This window comes from Papaver somniferum, unplaced genomic scaffold, assembly GCF_003573695.1.
Source record: "Papaver somniferum cultivar HN1 unplaced genomic scaffold, ASM357369v1 unplaced-scaffold_114, whole genome shotgun sequence".
Taxonomy (NCBI): domain Eukaryota; kingdom Viridiplantae; phylum Streptophyta; class Magnoliopsida; order Ranunculales; family Papaveraceae; genus Papaver; species Papaver somniferum.
The window spans coordinates 1,366,877-1,388,476 of NW_020620381.1; the positions used below are offsets into that span (position 1 = coordinate 1,366,877).

The following is a 21,600-nucleotide window of genomic DNA, read 5'->3' on the forward strand; positions in this document are numbered from 1 at the left end:
ATATCCATCCATGAATGACAGTTCTTCGTACCCTTCAACGGCTTCTACTAGTTGATCGATGCTTGGGAGGGGGTAACTATCCTTCGGACAAGCCTTATTGAGGTTGGTGAAGTCGATGCATATTCTTACTCCTTCATTCTTCGGTACGATGATCATATTCGAGATCCATGTTGGATACTTTACTTCCTTGATGAAACCTGCTTCTAACAGTTTACAGATCTCTTTCTCAATTGCCTGGTGATACTCCGGTGCTACTTTTCGTACTTTCTTCCTGAAGGGGGCCGTGCCCGGATTTATGCGAAGTTCGTGCTGAATTATCTTCGGATCAATTCCTGGCATATCTCCTAATTTCCACGCAAAGATGTCCGCATACTCCATGAGTAGCTTGATTAGAGCCATCTCTCTTTCTTTATCCATTAAAGTACCTATCTTGATCATCTTCGGGTTATCTTCGGTCCCTATATTGATATCTTTCACGGGTTCCACAGATGTGAATGTAGGCTTCGGTTCCCCTAGGAGAGCGACGTTCTTTAATTGTTATTTGGTAGGCTCTTCAGCCTCCTTAACTGTCGATGTACCTTCTTCGGTGTTTAGAACGATGCTTTCCTTCGTCATACTTTTTTCGGAGATTTCTTCGAGATAAAGTTCAACTGCTTTCTCCTTGGAAGCTTCTTTGTTTCGGTTCCTTCGGGATTTACGCTGCTCATCTTGTTCGTTATTAAGATGATTTTGTATAGTCTGATATTCTCGAGTGGTGACCTGATCTCCCTTTATTTCCATTACCCCTTCGGGTGTTGGAAACCTAACGTACTGATGATAGGTCGCTGCTACTCCTTTGAGCTTGTGCACCCATCTTCGGACGATGATGGCATTGTAAGGAGAAAGAGCATCCACTACGCTGAATCTTGTATCAACCTTCATTGGTTCTGCATTTACTTGTAACACAATGTCTCCCATAGGCTTTGTTGGAGCCCTATTGAATCCGTATATGGTGTAGTACGAAGACATCAAATGTTCGTCATTCAGCTCCATTCGTTTGAACGTGTCATAGAACAATATATTGAACGAGCTCCCTCCATCGGTGAGGAACTTCCTGATATTGCACCCTGCGATGAGTAATGTGAGAACCAAGGGGTCGTTGTGATCCTCCATGTCATCCTCTACATCCTCAACGTCGAAAGTAATTGTTCTCTTGCCAGCCCAAGCTGCCATCATAGACTGCCGACTGTAGCTACAATTATGGTCTCCAGTCTTGGTCAATATCTCACGTGCGAACTTATCTCGTAAGCCTATGGAAAGGTTGGATAACTAACATGAGCTATGTCGACTCAATGTGCGACTATACTACTATGGATAAATGTTCACAATGATCACATTACAAGATTTGTTTGTCTTTTACTTCTATTTCTACTCAGCTACTTCCAAGAGAACAATTAACAAACAGAAAAGCCACTGGGGAGTAACTACACCAAATGTCACCGGCTATCTCGAGTTCACTCCTATCACAACTTCGAGTCAAGTTATCAACTATGCACTACGTAGCGACCAGGGAAGAATAATATCTGTGATTTACCTGATTGAAGTTCTTCTCCATATATTTCGTGAGCTGAAGAAAGTACCGGAAAGGTTAGAGAAAGTACAACTGTTGCTCGTCCATGGCCTTAATTTGTAACCGCATCTTCTAACACACCAGTGCAGTATGAACAAGGTGGAGAAACAGATCCAATATCCCTTGTGGGACTTACTACCCTCAAGTCCATGGCCTTAATTTGTAACCGCATCTTCTAACAGACCAATGCAGTATGAAGAAGGTGGAGAAACAGATCCGGTGTCCTTTTCTTTTTTGGATGTATTGTCCGAGTGGTTCTGGGCAGTGAATTTGGGGGTAATCGAGCATCGTTGGAGGTGGATATTGGATCCACGCCATTCTGGTCTTTATTAACTTTGGAAGCTCAAGGGATCATATTATCAGGCAAGCAACAAATGACTGTCAAGGTAATAGTCATTCCATCAAGTTAAAAGTCAACTGCACAAACATTGAATTTTACAAGAATAAGGCAACAGTTTATCAAAAAGACATAGCCGAAAACGAGGCAGTTCTCACAAGGTCAGGAATGCGATATCTTGGATTCATTCATCCTTGGCGGAAGAAGCGCCGAGCACTACAGTAAGAGCCACACTTGGGGGTTCGTCCTCAAGAAATTCCCCTGAACGGTCACCATTTCAAAATCCTCCATGACTCTCACTCTCATTGTTCTTTGGGAGAGGAACGACAAAGCCAGTCGCAGTGCCAACCAAGACTGGATCTTCATATGTGTATTTTACGTTATTGATCGCTAGGCTGCTATGACGTAAAGGATACACACCTTCCCGGACATAGCATCTGGAGGTTAAATGTTTTGCTCAAAAGAGACCTTTGCAGATGACGACGGGATGCGAAGCCTCTTGAGCTTCACCTCACCTGTGCATGTGTTAGGACGACGGACACCCGAGGATTTATCCCTGATTTGCCAAATCTTGTAGTAGTTTGGAGGGAGTCGCATCATACTAGAAGAAGAAGAAGACTCTTGGCAGCAGTGGGTATCCAGTGGGTTCGTGTTTGTAACTTCGGGAAAACTGCAGTCATCGCTATCGGAGTCGTAATCAATGACTGACCTCTGGCCTTCGATTAAGAGGGATAACGTTGGTCGGGAGTGAGATCTCATTTGCATTCGAATCTCTGTTAATAACGCCATTCTCGTTGGAAAGAGACGGCGAATAAACTACTCAGTAAATGGAAGAATTGCTTTATACTGTCATTTCTCTCGGTGTTGGCTACGAGATCCTGATCAATTAGTTTATCTGCCAACTATCAAAGCATATAAAATTTGGGGAACCCGTAAGCCGGAATCTTGAATTTCTGTCTTTCCATTCACAAGACAAGATTTTCCAAGGGACACCTATAACTTGCCAGCTTACTACTAGAGATATAAACCTCCAGAGTCCAGACACATCTCGGGTGGTACCAAATGAAGATAGGTGTTAGAAATGGAAAGTCCCATTTCAGCGTAAGACAAATCCGAGGATGCATTTGTGGAATTGTTATCCCCCATGCTGTAGGGGCAGAATGTCGCACAAAGACATTTGTTAGTGGGGGAGATTCATTTATTTCCTTAGCGTGCCAGAAGTGTCAGTATGAGTGTGCGATGGTGTCGCATGTCAAATCCGAAAATAGGGGAATATTAATTGTACTCCATTACATCTTAGCTGTCATCCAATATGTAAATACCTATATAAAGAGAAGGATATGAGAGAGAAAGTATTAAGAAGAAAGGGAGGACACATTTGTAGAGAGAGAAAACAGAATTTGTATTATTATTATCTCATTCTTCTTCCTTCATCAACCTAGAGCTCCAAATACTCATTAATGGAGTCTCAATGTAATCCAAATGCAATTTCAACAATCATAGTGAACCCTAACCCCGTGGATGTGGATTACATTGATCGAAGCACGTAAATTTTGTGTCTTATTTTACATTTCCATCATTTTTATTTTCATTTTCATGTTAAATAAGTTTAGATCTGGAAATTGTTAATGAGGTGTTAGTTATAGGATTTCCTGCAACTACACATGCATTAAGAAACGCACAAGTAAAAGATCCATGGGCAGTGGAAGATCACAATGAGGCTGGTAAAGACTAGCTACCACCTCGTCTTCACCTACCGGATCAGTCATCTTCTTAATCTTAGTGATTTTGACGATCTTTGGAATGTTGAACCTCGTTGCAGTTCCTTCCATACAAAGCTTATCGGAATTTGTGTTTGAATCGTCTAAATTATTCAAGGTCAGTATTAATATCGGAAGTTGAAGGATCCATTTTTGCGAATAAGATACATATACACATCAAATCAGTATATACAAGAGGCTGCGAGTGCTTGCATGGACGAGGTTATTTGTGAGATGTATCAGTAAGGGACGTTATAAGTTTTCCTCCTCGTAGTTAATTTATACATAAAGATCCAGTAAGATTATGAGGAAAAATCAATGTCGAGCCAACACTCATCAGTCATCAGTGAAACGGCAACAACAAGTCAAGTTGAATATAGGATTATATACAGAACTAGGCCTGTTCTAGATCCTCACTTTCATTTCTAGGTCTGTTTTTTTATTTCGTACAAAACTAGGCAAGTTAAACGAATTCCATCCACTTTTGTTATCTCGGTCAATTTATCGTCAATTACTCATGCAGCGATATCTCATGGATGTGGTTAGATTACTAAAATATCCTTCACGTGCGTGTGTCAGTCACATAAGATAAGATGTCCACGTGTATTGATCTGGAAGCCTAATCTAACTAACACGACATCTCGAGGATTATTAAACGGCCATGATAGTACTTCATTGTTATTATCGACAACGCGGGAAGGTGCAAGGAATAAGAGAAGAGAGAGATCGATTCATTTAGTTTCTTCTTCAGAGAGGGTTCTTCAGAGAGGGTTTTTAGTAGAGAGAGAAATCAGTGAAACAGTGTTTAGACAAGGAGAGATTCGAAGAACAAATTGAAGATTTTCTTCTGGTGAAGATACCGAGACGGAAGAAACGTCTTACAGAGAGGTAAGAGAAAATCCTAATCTGTTTTTAACGTTTCAGTGTTGATTTTAACGTCTCAGTGTTTAACATATTATGGGTTTTGTTTCTAAGGTTGTTTGTGACTAGATTTATTAGGGTTTGTTCGTGATTAGATTTCTAGGGTTTTCTCTGTTGATTATTCTTGTGTCAATGTTCGAATTTGTTCTGCTAATAATGATTTTTCTTGGGTTTCGATAATATGCAATTAATTTCTAAAATTGTTTCTTAATTTCAAAAATGGGTTCTGCTGATAATGATTAGTTGAAACTGATTTCTAGGGTTTTTTATGGTTTGTGTGATAATGATTTAGATTGGATTTTCCAGAATTTGTCTGATATACCTTGTTGTTCTTGATTGTAGAAAGCAAGTGGTTCAAGAGGTTATAAATGAGGTTGAACAAGACATGTTTCCAACCAGAGATATTAAGGTTAAGGATTTAATCAACACTGCAATGTGTTTTGAGTTTAAGGGTTTGTCCATAGTAGATATGGGTTTGAACCAGTTAAAGTCTAGGATTAGTCATATGTTGAGATTAACCAATAGGGAGACATTAGACCTTCTATGGTTTGTTGATCCATGCTTACCATCAAACATCATTAATGATGAAGAGTTTTGATTTTTCTGGGAAAATTCAATTCAAGATGAATATGGTTGGATTACATTGCATTTGCAAGTGATGCCACTAGATGAGAATGGTGAGATAGATGTATCTCAGGTTACGGCAGAGTCACAGCGTCCTCCACCTCAGATGACACCCAAAAAGAATGTGACTCCAAAGAAGCTAGTCTCTAAGACTCCAACTAAACCAATTGGTTTTAGAAGTTCAACACCCAAGACTGAAAGACATTTGCTCCAGAGTTTGAACCACTGTCGGCTGAAATTGACTGGGTAAGAGCATTAGTTTTATTGTAGTAAAAATAAATTATATTGATTATTGTGCAATAAATACTTAATAATAAAAAGATACTTTTAGGGTTTCATACATGTTTTATATAGTACACAACCTTTAAGGGTTTCATATCTTAACCCATATATTCTCTTTCTTTCTTTTTGTAGAATATACTGGTAGAGTTCATTAATCCTCCTGTTATCATAAGGAAAACTGGAAGGCCAAGGAAGAAGAGAATTCCTTCTTATGATGAAGCTCACCATGTGAAGAAAATGAGTAAGTGTAAGAAGTGTGGAGTTTATGGTCACTATGCAGTAACTTGTGATGGTGGAGAGGTTGGAAAGAATCCAAAGGGCAACAAGCCTAGAACCTGTGTTTATGGCTCAACATCATATACTTATGTCCCTGAACCATCAAAAAGAAAGTACAACAGAAGGAATGTAGCTGTTAGTTCTTCTGCAGGTGCATCTGGTACTGCTAAAGCTGGAATGAAGATCAATAACAGTTCCAAAACATGTGCTGGTGAATCTTCTAAACAAGGTGCTGAAAAATCAGTCCAAGGGACCAAGAAAAAGGATTCTTCTCAACCTGCTTTCAATCAGACAAACAAGCATGTTGGTTCTGTTAACAACAAAGTGACCTTCAATGTTGCAGATCCAAAGGGAAAGAAGAAACCGAAAAAGTACATGAAAGTCTGATTCTCCGTTAGTTTTTGTTTTGTAACTGGATCTAAACAATAGGATTTATTTTATGTTTTGTGAATGGATGAATGGATGCTTTTGTAAGACAATGCAAGTTCTGAAATTCAAATAACTTTATTATAAAATTGTTGCAGGCTACATTTTCAGATTTTTCTTAAATTCCTTGCATATTTCATATACTTTAGCCTTCATTGTTTCTTTGGTTTCAATAACAATTGCATCTGACCCATCTGAATGCATCACAAGATTTCTTCTTACACACAAGGTATGCTATGTTGAAATTATGTTGATTTCTGAATATCTCCGGCTCTAATTGAGAGTTGCAGTTGTCTTTAAATCATTTTTGATTGTCTAGTGGATAGTTTGTAACTATGTGATTGTCTTCTCCACAGGCAATACAACCATGCACTGATGGAAGATTCATTGGAAGTGCTGAAGAATGGGAAGAAGCTTGAGAAAACCACTCAAAGTAGTTGCAGGTAGGATTCAAGCATTTCAAGAACAAGTTTCCATTACTTACATCTGTTTTAGACCTCAACAAAGCTCTTACTCATTAAAAGGTACATGTTTGCACCTTGAATAAACCCATGGACATGCCTTTGTTTCATGATCTTCTTCCATTTCACACATTAAACACACTATCATACTACTTGAAGTACTTGCTTTATCATTCATACCACCACCCATTTTTTCGTATCTGAAAATGAAGAGAAGCTGATTTCCGCGGTTGTGGAGATGTTCATTTATGGAGAAGAAGATAAGGATGCCACGTAAGCGGTGCCACATAAGAAGTGCCACGTATGTGATGTGTGGTGACGTATACAGAGTCAACACGTCTCTGATTGGGTCACAATAACCGATTCAAAGGACTGTTAGGTCTTTTTATGTACAGTTAACCGGGCTAACTTTCCATCAATCACTTTTGGTCAAAACTTGCCTAGTTTTGTAAGAAATAAAAAAACAGGCTTAGTTTTGTAAACCATAAAAAGACAGGCCTATTTTTGTAAATCGCCCTTGAATAGAACTTCACATCAGAGTAGTGGGAGGGAAAACAAGAAGATCATGGTTCTATATCATTTCTACTCTACAAAATTCAAATCCCGGAACACATATAGACGATGCAAGCGAAATCCCAGAGATTTTTGTACCTTAAAACAGCAGCAGAACATCAGTGTGATAGTTCCCGTTATTCTCGATGGCTAGAAAAATCCTAATCAAGAGACACGACACCTCTTTCTACACCACAGGTCAGAGAGACGTTAAGTTCCCCATGAGTGTTAAGAAACTATCTACCATACTCCGGATCCGGGCTACAATAAACTGTACCCAACGGGGGCGAATGGTTCATAACACTAAACAAACAATGGGGGCGGTTAGAGGTTTTAAATTAAATTCTTAACCCCACAACAGGTTGGAGATTAGGAGGGGGAGATTTTTGTACCATAATATTTGGGTACTAATATGGACTAACTACATCATTATTGATGGAAAATGTCTGTCGGCCCAAGCCTGGCAGCCTGTATATATTGGTCCACTTTTGCTGACCCATGCCCAGCAACCCGTTTCCACCGGCCTATCCTAAAATCCTAAAAGAAAGTTCTAGATATTCCAGTTTAGTTTAGAAATGTATAAAGACAGAGGTCTAAACCCTAAAAGGGGGATTCGAGGTTTGGATACCCAGAGAAAACTATTGTAATTCTTATTAATAAAATACCTCTCCTCAAGGGAATTCATTCTTGGATGTAGGCACAATTCGCTGAACCACGTTAAATCTGTGTTTCTTTTATTGCTCTTCAATTCGTTTCCTAATCCTAACAACACATCAAATCATCAATTCAATCCTGTTTCGTGCCTAAAATTAATTTTGGGTACAAACAGGTTTATTTCAATATTGACCAAGAAAAACTAGGTGAAGTGTTGAGCCCCTGGGAAAAGAATAGTTGTTACACGAGCAGCAGTTCCCTTGATGTGTATGGGAGACATTTGCTATTTCACATGGTTAATTATGATATATAAACATGTTTCGACGTGATGGAAAAGGACGCTAACTATGGTTGGATATTAAAATACAAAATTATTAGGAGATACGTAGTGTTTGGGCTCAAGACTGTGTCTTGAGACCTACGTAATCGGTCTGGATTCTGAGACCAAAGTGGCCAGTCCATGTAGATGGTCCGTCTAAGTGAGTAGCAAACTTGAGACTCACGTAATCGGTGTCTAGGGTTTGTGTCTTGTAAAACAAGTCTGGTCTTATATAAGTTACGGCGTGATGAATGAAAAAAGGGGAAGAGATTACCAAAAACTTGACATGGCATCAAGAGCCAGTTAAGAATCCTAAAAGAAAACAATGGGTGATGAAGTAGAATCATCAACTAAAGGAAAAAACATAGAATGTGATATGCAGAAGAAGAATCTAGTTTACCATCTAGGGTCGAGTGATGGTCCAGGCATCATCATCACGCCGATTGTCTTGAAGGGAACTAACTACGATGAATGGGCTAGAGCCATAAGAAGATCATTAATAGCTAAAAGGAAGTTTGGTTTTGTTGATGGAACAATCACAAAACCTGAAGATCGTGACCACTTGGAAGAGTGGATTGCTGTCCAGTCAATGCTTGTTTCATGGATTAGCAACACGTTAGAATCATCAATTAGATCGAGTTTGGGAGACTATGATAATGCAAACTTGCTGTGGACACAGTTGAACAGAAGATTCTGTGTTGTAAGCGGAACCAGAATCTGTCAGCTGAAGGCTTCGTTGAGTGAGTGCAAACAAAATAAAGCATAAGGTGTAGCTGAGTACTTTGGGAGATTGAACAAGATATGGGATGAGATGGTCACATACATGAAGGTACCTCAGTGCAAGTGTGGTAATTGCACTTGTAATATCGCAACACAGGTTAGTATGTTGAGAGAAGAATATTTTCTGCATTATTTTTTAATTGGGTTAGACTATGTTTGTAGTTCCTTGCGTGAACAATTGTTGGCTAGAGACCCGTTGCCATCAACAGATGTAGCATACCAGACAATGGTGAATTCGGAGCGTCTGTGTATAGGAGAAGTATCTATGTCAACAGATGTACATGACAATGTGATGGCATTCAGGGTACATTCTGATCAGCGTCAGCTCAACAATACATATGATCCTAACAAGTATTGCAAGCACTGTGGCAGAGACGGACACTCAGAGGACGGGTGTTTTCAGCGTATTGGATACCCAAAATGGTGGGGAGACAGACCTAGAGGCGGAAGAGGATATGGTCGATGAGGTAGATCCAGTGGTAGGGGGCGTGGTGGCACTAACTTTACCAGTGGCAGAGGTGGTAGAGGACAGGGAACTGGCAATCAGGTTCGTGCGCACAACCTTAATATATCATATGCAAGGCAGTCAGGTTTGACCGGAGTAACAATAACACAGCTTCAACAGGTGCTTGAGTTTTTAAACTCAAGAAATTCCACGCCTCAGCTCCAAGGTAAGAAGAATAAAACTGTTTGGATTGTAGACACGGGAGATACAAACCATGTCACATATAAAAGAGATGACATGATAGAGATGAAAGATATTAAGGCATGCACTATTGGACTTCCAGGTGGGAAGTATGCACTTTCTGAGAAAATAGGAACTGTTATTCTTCCTGGGGGTTTGAGACTAGAGAATGTGCTTTATGTGCCTCAGATAACTTGTACCTTAATTTCAGTTACACAGCTTATTGATGAGATGAGATGTATTATCCAATGTACTAACAGTTTATGTCTTATACAGGACCGGTTGACGAGGAAGATGATTGGAGTGGCTGAGAGACAAGGTGGACTATATATTTTATGTGGTGTGCCTCAAGTTGAAGTTATGGCTGTGAGTGAAGATACATATAAGCTGTGGCATCGACATATGGGACACCCTTCAGAGAAATTTTTGCAAAAGTTACAAGGAGTGAGTAGGTTAATAAAGAAGAATAATGATGCTTGTGATGTTTGTCCACGAGCAAAATATCATAGGAGTAGTTTTGCTAGCAGTCTCAGTAAATCCAGTTGTATTTTTGAGTTGGTTCATATAGATTTATGGGGTCCATATAAGACTAAGTCATCGTGTGGAGCACAATATTTTTTGACAATAGTAGATGATTTTTCAAGAGGTGTGTGGATTTATTTACTTCGAAACAAAACTGACGTTGAACAGACATTTCTTAACTTCATTGCTCTTGTGAAACGTCAGTTTAGTAAAGAAATAAAAATTGTTAGAACTGAGTTTAATGCATTACGTTGATACTTTCGAACTAATGGGATGATGTTTGAGACATCCTGTGTCGGTACACCACAACATAATGGAAGAGTTGAGAGAAAACATCAACATATAATTAATGTGGCAAGAGCTTTGAGATTTCAAGCCAATTTGCCAATAAGGTTTTGGTGGGAATGTGCGTTGACGGCTGCGTATTTAATTAATCATACGCCTACACCTATTCTAAATAATAAAACTCCATATGAAATTTTGTTTGGAAAACAGCCTCCATATCATCAGTTGAAGGTGTTTGGATGTTTGTGCTATGTACATGATCAAAGCAGTAAAGGTGATAAGTTCGCGAGTAGAGGAAGAAGGTGTGTCTTTCTTGGATAATCGTTTGGTAAAAAGGAATGGAAAGTATATGACTTAGACACGAGACAATTTCGGGTGTCAAGAGATGTAAATTTTTATGAACATCAGTTTCCGTATAAGACTGATATGCATGGTGTATCAAATAAGACGGCTCAGTCGAATCCAGGTTCAATTGAGGAGATTCTGTCGAGGTCTGATACTTCATATGAGACCGATCTGACTGGTACTTCTGATGAGACGGATCAGTCCAGTCCTTCTGCGTGTTGGAGGGATGATGAACACAAGGAAGAAGAAGTATTAGCACCTCACAGCGATGCGATGGATCTGCCTGTTGCTTCAACTGAGACCTACGGTGCTGGTGATTCATCTGAGACCGAAGGCGCTGATGACTCAACTGAGACCGAAGGTGCAGGTGACTTAGTACACAGTGATAGTCCGAAGCAACATGAAGAAAACGTTTCTCCTAGCAATGATGTAACATTTGAAGGTGAGATGGGTAAAGGAAAGCGTCAGAAGATTCCTTCTAGTAGACTAAAAGGATTTGTGACGCACACCATACGAGAAAATAGTCCACCTCATCCTCATTCCACACAATCATCATCCTCAGGTACGCCTTATCCTTTGACATATTATGTTAGTTGTGATAAATTTTCTGCTGTGCATAGGAAATATCTTGCATCTATCACAGCTGGGTCTGAACCGCGCAACTTCAAAGAAGCTATGAAGCATCCAGGGTGGCGGAAAGCAATGGAAGCAGAAATCTGAGCATTGGAAGAACAAGGTATATGGAAATTGCAAGAATTGCCTTCGGGCAAGAAAGCCCTAGGGAGTAAATGGATCTACACAAAAAAGTATGATGAAAATGGGAAGTTGGGATGGCTAAAAGCAAGATTGGTTATCTTTGGAAATCATCAAGTTGAAGGATTGGATTAAAAAGAGACATTTGCACCAGTAGCAAAAATGACATCGGTACGTACTTTTCTAGCCATTGCAGCAGTTAAACATTGGGAAGTACATCAGATGAATGTGCATAATGCATTTCTTCATGGAGACTTGGAAGAAGAGGTGTATATGAAGATACCACCTGGATTTGCCAAAGGTAATCCTAATATGGTGTGTAAAATGAAGAAATCATTATATGGTTTAAAGCAGGCTCCTCGTTGTTGGTTTGCCAAACTATCAACAACCTTGAAGAAATACGGTTTTCGGCAGGCATACTCAGACTACTCTCTTTTTACCATGACCAAGGGAGAAATTCAGCTTAATGTTTTGGTGTATGTAGATGATTTGATTGTTGCAGGGTATAAACTAGTGGAGATTAATAAATTTAAATCATACTTGGGACAATGTTTCAAGATGAAAGATTTGGGAAAATTGAAATATTTTCTGGGCTTGGAGATAGCTCGCAGTAAACAAGGTTTTTATATATGCCAGCGGAAATATGCATTGGATATTATCATGGAAACAGGTTTATTGGGAGCAAAACCTGCAGAGTTTCCAATGGAAACTAATCGTCGACTTGCTTTGGCGAAGGGAGATTTGTTCAATGATGTGGAGAAGTACAGAAGACTGATTGGTAGACTGATTTATTTGTCAGTGACCAGACCCGATCTTACTTACTCAGTGCATACGCTGTCACAGTTTATGCAACAACCGAGAATAGAGCATTGGGACGCAGCACTTCGTGTGGTTAGATATTTGAAGAAGAATCCTGGGCAAGGTATTTTGTTGCTTTCTGATAGTACTCTAAGTTTACATGGGTGGTGTGACTCAGATTGGGAAAGTTGCCCTTTGACTAGACGTTCATTGACAGGATGTTTTGTTCTCCTTGGGAATTCACCGGTGTCTTGGAAGACAAAGAAGAAACAAACTATTTCTCGGAGTTCCGCTGAAGCAGAATACAGGTCCATGGCGGCAGCTACATGTGAGTTGAAGTGGTTGAAACAATTACTTGGTGATTTGGGGGTTCGTCATACGCATGGAATGAAGCTCCTTTGTGATAGTCAATCAGCATTATACATTGCTCAGAATCCAGTTTTTCATGAACGAACCAAACATATAGAGGTGGACTGTCATGTTGTCAGGGATGCTATAATGAAGAAGATTATATCACCTTCTTACACTCCTACGGCGGTGCAACTGGCAGATATCTTCACCAAATCCTTAGGGAAAGCACAATTTCAAGGTCTTTTGTCCAAGATGGGCATTTGTGACCTGCATGCTCCGTCTTGAGGGGGGGTATTAGGAGATACGTAGTGTTTGGGCTCAAGACTGTGTCTTGAGACCTACGTAATCGGTCTGGATTCTGAGACCAAAGTGGTCAGTCCATGTAGATGGTCCGTCTAAGTGAGTAGCAAACTTGAGATTCACGTAATCGGTGTCTAGGGTTTGTGTCTTGTAAAACAAGTCTGGTCTTATATGAGTTACGGCTATATGAGTTACGGCGTGATGAATGAAAAGAGGTGAAGAGATTACCAAAAACTTGACAAAAATTGATATGGAAAGGATTAAAAGGCTCATATGGAGAGTTGGGTGATCTTTATAGTTACAAAGTACTTTTTATCCATGAAGTAGAATAGTTCTCACCAAAGTTCATTCCGCTGATAAATGATAGTGATTAAACAAAATAGCAACACAATCCTTTATGAATGGAGTAATAGATAACAAATTTAGAAGGATAAATACCAAAGTTTGTAAGAAAAGAAGCTAAAGAATACCTCAAAAAACTTACAAACTAAGAAAAGCGATAATACGAAACATGTGGGAATTCAATATTACGAAGGAAAAAAGGTCTTCCATCATAGCTTAAGCCCTCGCCTTCTTGAAGATGACAACCACGTTTAGCCATATTGTCCGCAGCAAAATTGACTTCACGATAATTATGCTCAAATCTCAACTGAATATTCCTCCAACGGTGTCTAGCGAACCAGGGAAGGGAACTATTTAAAAAAGTATTAACAGCTGCCAAAGAATCAGACCTCGCACAAATTCTGTCAACCTCCCAACGTAAAGCCCATTCTAAACCAACAAGAATACCATACACTTCAGCCAAAAAATTGGTGGTGATGCCCAAACCAATGCTCATAGCTCCTACTACATTAGCAAGACTGTCCCTAGCTACAACGCCTGCACCAGCTCGTCCCGGGTTCCCACGAGACGCACCATCACAACAAAGAAGTAGCTCATTCGCCGCCGGAACATTCCAAAAACATTCAATTGGCACTGACCTTTTGGTTTTTCTATGCCTAACTTTAAAGAAAGCAAGAATCTGTAGTTCACGTACAGAATTATACACGAACCCTTTTAGTCTACGTGAGTAATCATGAACCTACTAAACACTTTTTTCTTAAAAAATGACCAGCTTACTTGTTTACTTTCGTAGACAAAATTATTTCTTGTCAGCCAGATTTCTGAACGCACCACCAAAAGAGAAAGAAGCCACAGATCCTTCACCATACGGATGGAATGTTTAGCAACAGCATAGGCAGAAATTAACGAGCACTGAGGTTGGAAGCCAAAGATATCCGCAAGCCAAGACCAGGCTTTTTGAGCAAAAGAACAGTGCCACATCAAATGCTCTAAGGACTCCTCTTCAGCATTGCACATACAACATTTGTTAACAGTTTGAATTTTGATCCTTGATTTTAACTTTATCTAGAGTTGCGCAAGCACCTCTTAAGATTTCCAATTACGAGACGCAAGGGAAGGATGGATTGCAGGCCTCCAAATCAGTTGAGCACCTTCTAGATTTGCATACTTCTTACGAATAAGATCTTTGGCAGCATGAACCGTGAAATTACCATCTAAGTTTGGCTTCCAAACACACACATCAGCACCACCCAAAGGAGTAGGAAAATCAGATTCTTCATAGCCGCAGCTAATAAAGTATCCCTGCATTGATTTGTTAAAGCCCAAACCCCGTTAACAATACAATCACTCACCATAATATTTCTATCAAGAGTATAATCTTCAAGGATGTCAGCTACAGATTCTTCACCCACCCAAACATCATAATATAACGAAGTGAGTCTCCCATCTCGTACAAGCATTTTGATATTTTCCTCGACAACATTATAAACCCATTTAATCCCAGGAAGGATTGAGGACTTAATATACCCCACTAGTTGCCCATTTCGTTTAAAAAAATTTGCACGTAAATATCTCGCCCAAACCTTATTAGATTTTCTCATTGTCCACCACAACTTCATTAGTAGTGCCTTATTAGTAGTCTTCATTTGAGAAAGGCCAAGGCCACCTTCCTCGTAAGGAGCACATATTTTATCATATGCAACCAAAAAAGATCTACTAACCCCCGAATCCTCTGACAAAAGAAAGTTCCGAGTAGCCACTTCGCATCGATAAACAAATTACACGGCCATTTATACACTGCCATATTATGGACATAAAAACTAGCAATCACCGATTTAACCAAAACAACTCTATCTTGAAAAGATAACAACTTACTTTTCCAACCTGCCAGTTGATTTTTGATTTGTTCCACCACATTGCTTACATGATGATATCTCACACCACCCGGCATAATTTTAACCCCAAATAACGATCTGGAAATGTTGCCACATTCATGCCAAGAAATTCTGAAATAGTTCGCCGCCTACTCAATAAAGTTTGCTCTTATCTCGACTAACAGTTTGACCCGAAGTCCTTTGGTATAACCCAAGAAGTTCCACCAAATTTCTGAGGCTTTTCAAATTTCCCTTGCAAAAGATCACAATATCATCCGCAAAGAAAATGTGAATTGGGGCCACTCCCTTTCTAGAGACCATATGAGACATTTTACCTTCTTTGAATAACTTGGTGATATTGCGACTAAGAATATCCTCAAGAAACAAAGTTCAAAGGAAACATAGGATCACCTTGACGAAGACCCCTATCAATTTTCAAAAAACCCTCTGGACTGCCATTCACCAAAACCGAAATTCTAGCAGAAATTAAGATACTATGATTCCAAGAGCACCAATTATCAGAAAAACCGTAATTCCGGAACATCTTGTTGGAATATTCACAATATATCCGGAAGATTTAGTCAGCTAGCTAGCTGGTTAGGCCTAGTCAAAGATATGTAGTTTGTTAGTTTGTTGCTATCTTTAGGTTTACTGTTTCTATCTTCCTATATAAATAGGAATCATTGTAAATGTATAATCATCCCAGAATCACAAAAACTCTGGAGATCAATAATCCAATTCACCCTACGGGGTTCTGTCAGTGGACGTAGGCGTTAGTGCCGAACCACTTTAATTTCTGTCTTCTTTATTTGTGTTTGATCTTTGTGCTCAATCGATGATCCGTCTCTATGATACCCATAATTTATTATGGTATCAGAGCGGGGAGATCCGCACGAAATCGCTTCCGCTACAAATCAAAAAATTTTGTTTTTTTTTACAACACAAGGAAATTTAGAAATTTCATTTCCCTTGTTATCAGATTTGGGTATCGTACTTTGGATGAATATTTGTGATTATCTTCCATTATTCACATTTGTTTACATCTAAACTAGTTAATGTTTTTTTTTTCCAAGCCATCAACAGTAAAGCTTTAGTAGTATTCACGATTTTGCATGTGGTTCTATTATCTTCATCAAGTTCTTTTTGACGTTTTCATATTCACATTACTGTATGTATGCTTTCGAGTCCATGCTGTACACATAGATATAGCTTCTTGGTTCGTTTTTTTTTGTCAAGAAGATTCCATTCAATTTCAAAAATGGATATTTTCCATATTTTCAGAAATCAATTATGTATCGAATTTAGCCAGTGATTCCTCAATATCAGTAATCCAGTTGTCAAACTGATTTTGATTCAAACTGGTATATATTCTTTTCGGATATCGTTTTTATCCCCTCATTATCGGAAATTGAATTGATCAATATATTTAACATTTCCGACAATATTTTTCGGATTCAATTATCCACGGAAAGTCTTATCTTAAATTTTGATATGAGTTTCATTTTCAAAAATAACTTAAACTCCAATAATAATGGTTTCCAGGTTGTGATCCTATTATTTCAGTAAGTGTTGTGATTGACAACAACTTCTCCTTGAGTATGTTCTCTGTCTACAGAAGTTTATTTAGTTCCTTGAACTACGTATGCAAGTCCTGTTTTATCTATCAACGAAGCTCTTCTTCTCATGGGTTCGGTACCCTAGTACCTAGTACGCACATCAGTTCTAGTTCTACTTAATAACCTTGTCTTTGTCGATATACAGATTGGATAAGTGATTTTAATTCTTATTGTTGACATGTTGGTGTTGTTGCCAACAATCGTCTTCTATCTCGACATCACCGAAAGATGTCTGATTTCATTTTCTCAAATCAGATCCTTGCTGATTGATTATCTTTCTTGCTGCTGTTGTTTACCAACAAGATATAATCATTTTTTTTTAGTCGATGATCATTTTACTGTCAACTAACCATTAATTCTTGCCAACCTCTGGCAATCAATTCTTTTGGAAATATTTTCTATAATTTCCGTCTTTTATTTTTGAAAACTTCCGGAAAATATATTCTTTGAAGAACATAAGTTTCGTAAAACTTGTTCTTTTTATCGTTTTGGTTTTCTCATTTTCTACATTCATGGTGTTCCACCACAGATCAGCAATGGTCCTAATCTATAGCCATTGCAGTGGTTACTACATATATGATTCTATACCAGAATCCAACAAGCAAGAGGCTATATAAGATTCATGTATTAAGGTATCAATAGTTTTTTTTGTTTTGTTTTGTTATCGAACTAATTTATTGTTCTCTCTCAAAATCATGAGTTTCTTCTCATAGTTTATGGGTATCAAACATGGAGCTAACCATGTCTGGTATACTCTCAATATCTTTGCATTGTAATATCTATTTTCATTTATTGCATTGTGAAGAGCACTAAATCGTCTCCATATTCCATTTTTTTTTGGATATGCGAAAATTCTCTCAATTATTATCTCCTCGTATACTTTTATGAGATGTATCAATTCAGTTCCAACAATATCGTTCCATGTTGGATATCTCCATTATTTCCGAAATTAGTTGTCTAGGTTAGTAATTGATTAACCTTGCCTATTCGGCTACTCTAAGCTCTTTGAGTACGTTATGCAGCCAAGCCAATTTTCAGCACAAGACTGATGCTCTAATTGTGAAGATCATTTTTCTGTTTTTTGGTTCATGTATACCACTTTTGTTCAAGTGCCGGCGTTACCGAAGAAGAAACGACTGCAATCAAAGTTCATGTTACAACATTCCTTTCATAAGACCTACAGTTCATGGTAAATTCATAATCGTCATTTTTATGAATTCTATTCAAGTCTAAGTCCTACAGTTGTATAGGCTTATCATCATGAAGAATTCTTTGCCAAGAAGAATTCAATCCCGAAAATATTTCCATATCTGAAATTCTTGCCAAAATCTGGCGAATCAATTCGTTCATTATGGGCGTTTCCATATTTTCCATCTTTTACGAGATACATCCTTTATTTCCGAATATTTAAGGAACATATTATCTCATCTAAGATTTGGTAACATCATTTTGTTACAATAATATTCTCTTCTTCTTTTTTATGTTTCTGGAAAACATAAGTTTCCTTCGGTGAAACTCATAGAATTTTTTTTTTTTTTTTTTTTTTTTTTTTTTGGTGTTCTTCGGAAGCTAACACGTTGAACTATCAGTATCAATTACTTTTCTTCCACCATAGATCCGCGATGGTTCGTATCTATAGCCATTGCAGTGGTTATTTTTGGTCAATGAAAGATTGTTTTCCCATTGACAAACCAGTCTTTATCTTAACTCATTCAGGCAAGATGCTATCAGGATCTTCTTTTCCGGTATATCAATCATTAACCACAGCAGATGCCATGATCCTTGGCAGTATGCTTTTGTTATTCATGAGCTAAATTTTTTTTTAATTAATTGATCCCATGCCGTTTATGGTCCGTTAACACAGTGAACTGTGATGAAGTCCAATTATCATGTTTACAGTATTCATGATCTTATTATTCACGGGCATCATACACAACGTTTAAGTTGTTGCTTTCTTCTGTCAACAGTATGGCCAATATCACGCGGAAATCTCCCTCAATATCAGGAGTTTCCTCTTCTAAGATCATCATTATCCTGATCTTATTTCTAACGTTAGTTTTTCATCCAAGAAAACTATCTTACACGTCCATCTCTGTTTATCAATATGGACGATTTTTTATACAAGACTACAGGTTGTTTGTATGTCTTACCTGAGTTATCTCTGTTTGTCGTCAACAAATCAAACCCATATCACTCTTTTAAACATTCTTCAAACCTCGTTATCCAATCATTCACGTTGTTGGTGTGTCTATCATGTCTTTCCTTGGTTAGTAATCAACATACGAAGCACTCGGCTACACTTTCTGGGAACATGAGGCATCGGGCAATGAAGACTATGTGCTGCCGTTGAGAAGGTTATTTTGCTGCTGCCATTGCACATTCGATACTTTTGTTCAAAGAGGATCTAAATGAAATCAAGTGACTGTTTTACAAGATTCTAATGGAAGTTTATGTTAAAGATTTTTCAAAAAAAACAAAAAAAAAAAAAAAAAATTTGTTCAAGTTGGTTGAAGATTTATTCAAGTTGAACACTACAAATTTTTCCGTGTCCAACTTGAGGGGGGTGTTGGAATATTCACAATATATCCGGAAGATTTAGTCAGCTAGCTAGCTGGTTAGGCCTAGTCAAAGATATGTAGTTTGTTAGTTTGTTGCTATCTTTAGGTTTACTGTTTCTATCTTCCTATATAAATAGGAATCATTGTAAATGTATAATCATCCCAGAATCACAAAAACTCTGGAGATCAATAATCCAATTCACCCTATGGGGTTCTGTCAGTGGACGTAGGCGTTAGTGCCGAACCACTTTAATTTCTGTCTTCTTTATTTGTGTTTGATCTTTGTGCTCAATCGATGATCCGTCTCTATGATACCCATAATTTATTACATCTCCAAGATAAAATTCCAACTCACCGTATCAAAGGATTAAGTTATATCGAGCTTAAAACCAACATTACCATTTTTTATTCTAATGTCTAACTCATACAGATACGAATGCTATTATGAAATAAACTAGTGTTACTAGAACCTTCAATCAACCATTTTTTTCGCGACTTTTGCTTTAAAATAGTGTTCAGCTGTAGCTTAACATCTTGCAGCTCGACATTGGCTTCTTTCATTAGATTAAACTTATCCAAATCAGTAGGGTCTTCTTCTGAAATTCGGATAGCATTTTCCACCCGCAACTGAGCTTGTTTGAGTCTTGCATGCACATTTCCAAAAACATGCACGTTCCACTCCTTCGTTATAGCCTTAAGACGTTTTAATTTAGCTGGGAAAATAAAAGCCGGAGTTCCTAGAAGAGGTTGCTGCCAACTATCAAGCAGCATTTTCATAAAAGTCGGGTGACCAAACCACATTTTTTGCACGCGAAAAGGAGCACGTCTAGGTCTTGGATTGAAAAAAGCATAGTCAAACCAATGAGAATGGTCGGAAACTTCACGGGTCAGAGCTTTAACGTCTATTTTGGAAGTCTCCAAAATAGTCTCACTGTGTATACAAATATGTCGAATCTCTCGTTAATGTTTATTTAAAGGTATATCTTGTACAAATCCATATATTTCCTAATTATCTCAATGGATTCTTGGGCATTCTATTTTCCGTTGGAATTGCAAACTTCTTGTTGCAAGTTAATACCTATCTATTCTAATGAACCCAAATACTTCTGCCTCTCAAAGTTGTTCTCATGTCTGAACACATGTATTTTTTTCTGATCAATCTGTTGTGTAAGATCATTGCTCGGTCAAACTCATAAATGTTGCTACCTCAAGTTTGTTGTCAAATTTAGTTGTCTAAACTATATCTTTATTTCTAGTCTACTTAAGTCAAGTTTCAGATTTATGATTAGAAGTGCGTAGTTCAGTACTAGAAACCACCGAAGACCATTGAAGACTGAAGATTGGAGATCAAATGAACATCAATAAACGTATATGGTTACTGATTTCATTTGTATTCTTGTTCAATTCTACCTTTCTAATCTATCGAAACAAATGCTCACTCGATGAAACAATTCTTATGACGGTAAATCTAAATTTATGTATATACTCGAGGTTTTTGAGCCATGATTTTAGTGACAATAACCCGCATCCCTGAAAAGGTCCTCGTGTTATAAGAATGAGCTTACGAATTCAACGAGCCAAGAATCATTCAATTTCGAGTTATAACGAAAAAATTATGAGTAATTTATTAAAGCAATTGTTATCAGTGTTGATGTTTCTAAAGGAGTTCATTAGTAGGAATTGTTTGTAACGATTCACGGACTTTAGGACAAATAAGTGACTAGAATTCTATTTTAGTCAAGTTTTTGATGTTTCCTCATCTAGGCAAGATGGCTATTCTTCGAGACACTTTTAATTGCCATATTAAAAATTTTGTGATATTTTAGAATTCCTTCCTGAGTTAGATTGTGATTTACTCACAAAAATAAAAATATGCTAAAGTAATTATTTATTTAGTTATTTATGCAATAGTTGTAACTTAGGAAAGACTGCCAAAATTAGGGGAGTCTTGAAAAAGGAAAATAGCTCAAACTTTCTCTGGATTGAAGCTACCTTTCCTTAGATTTCAAACTACCTTGTTCACTATAAATAAAGGGTTCATGAATGCTACAACAATTATACCTTGGAAAATTTGTGTAAGATTCATAGGTTGTTTCCCCCCTCTTTTGTTTTTCTTTAACAAGAGTGGGATAATAAGTCTTTGCTTTGGGGATCGCAAAGCCGATTTGGT

At 38.0% G+C, this 21,600-nt stretch overlaps 1 protein-coding gene across 1 annotated transcript; it reads right to left on the reverse strand.

Annotated features, from left to right (window-relative positions):
* Window positions 1-537: 537 nt before the first annotated feature.
* LOC113328718 lies at window positions 538-1,212 on the reverse strand. Its single transcript, XM_026575739.1, has one exon. It carries the CDS (start codon window positions 1,210-1,212, stop codon window positions 538-540), a length of 675 nt encoding a protein of 224 aa, XP_026431524.1.
* Between the last annotated feature and the right edge of the window lie 20,388 nt (window positions 1,213-21,600).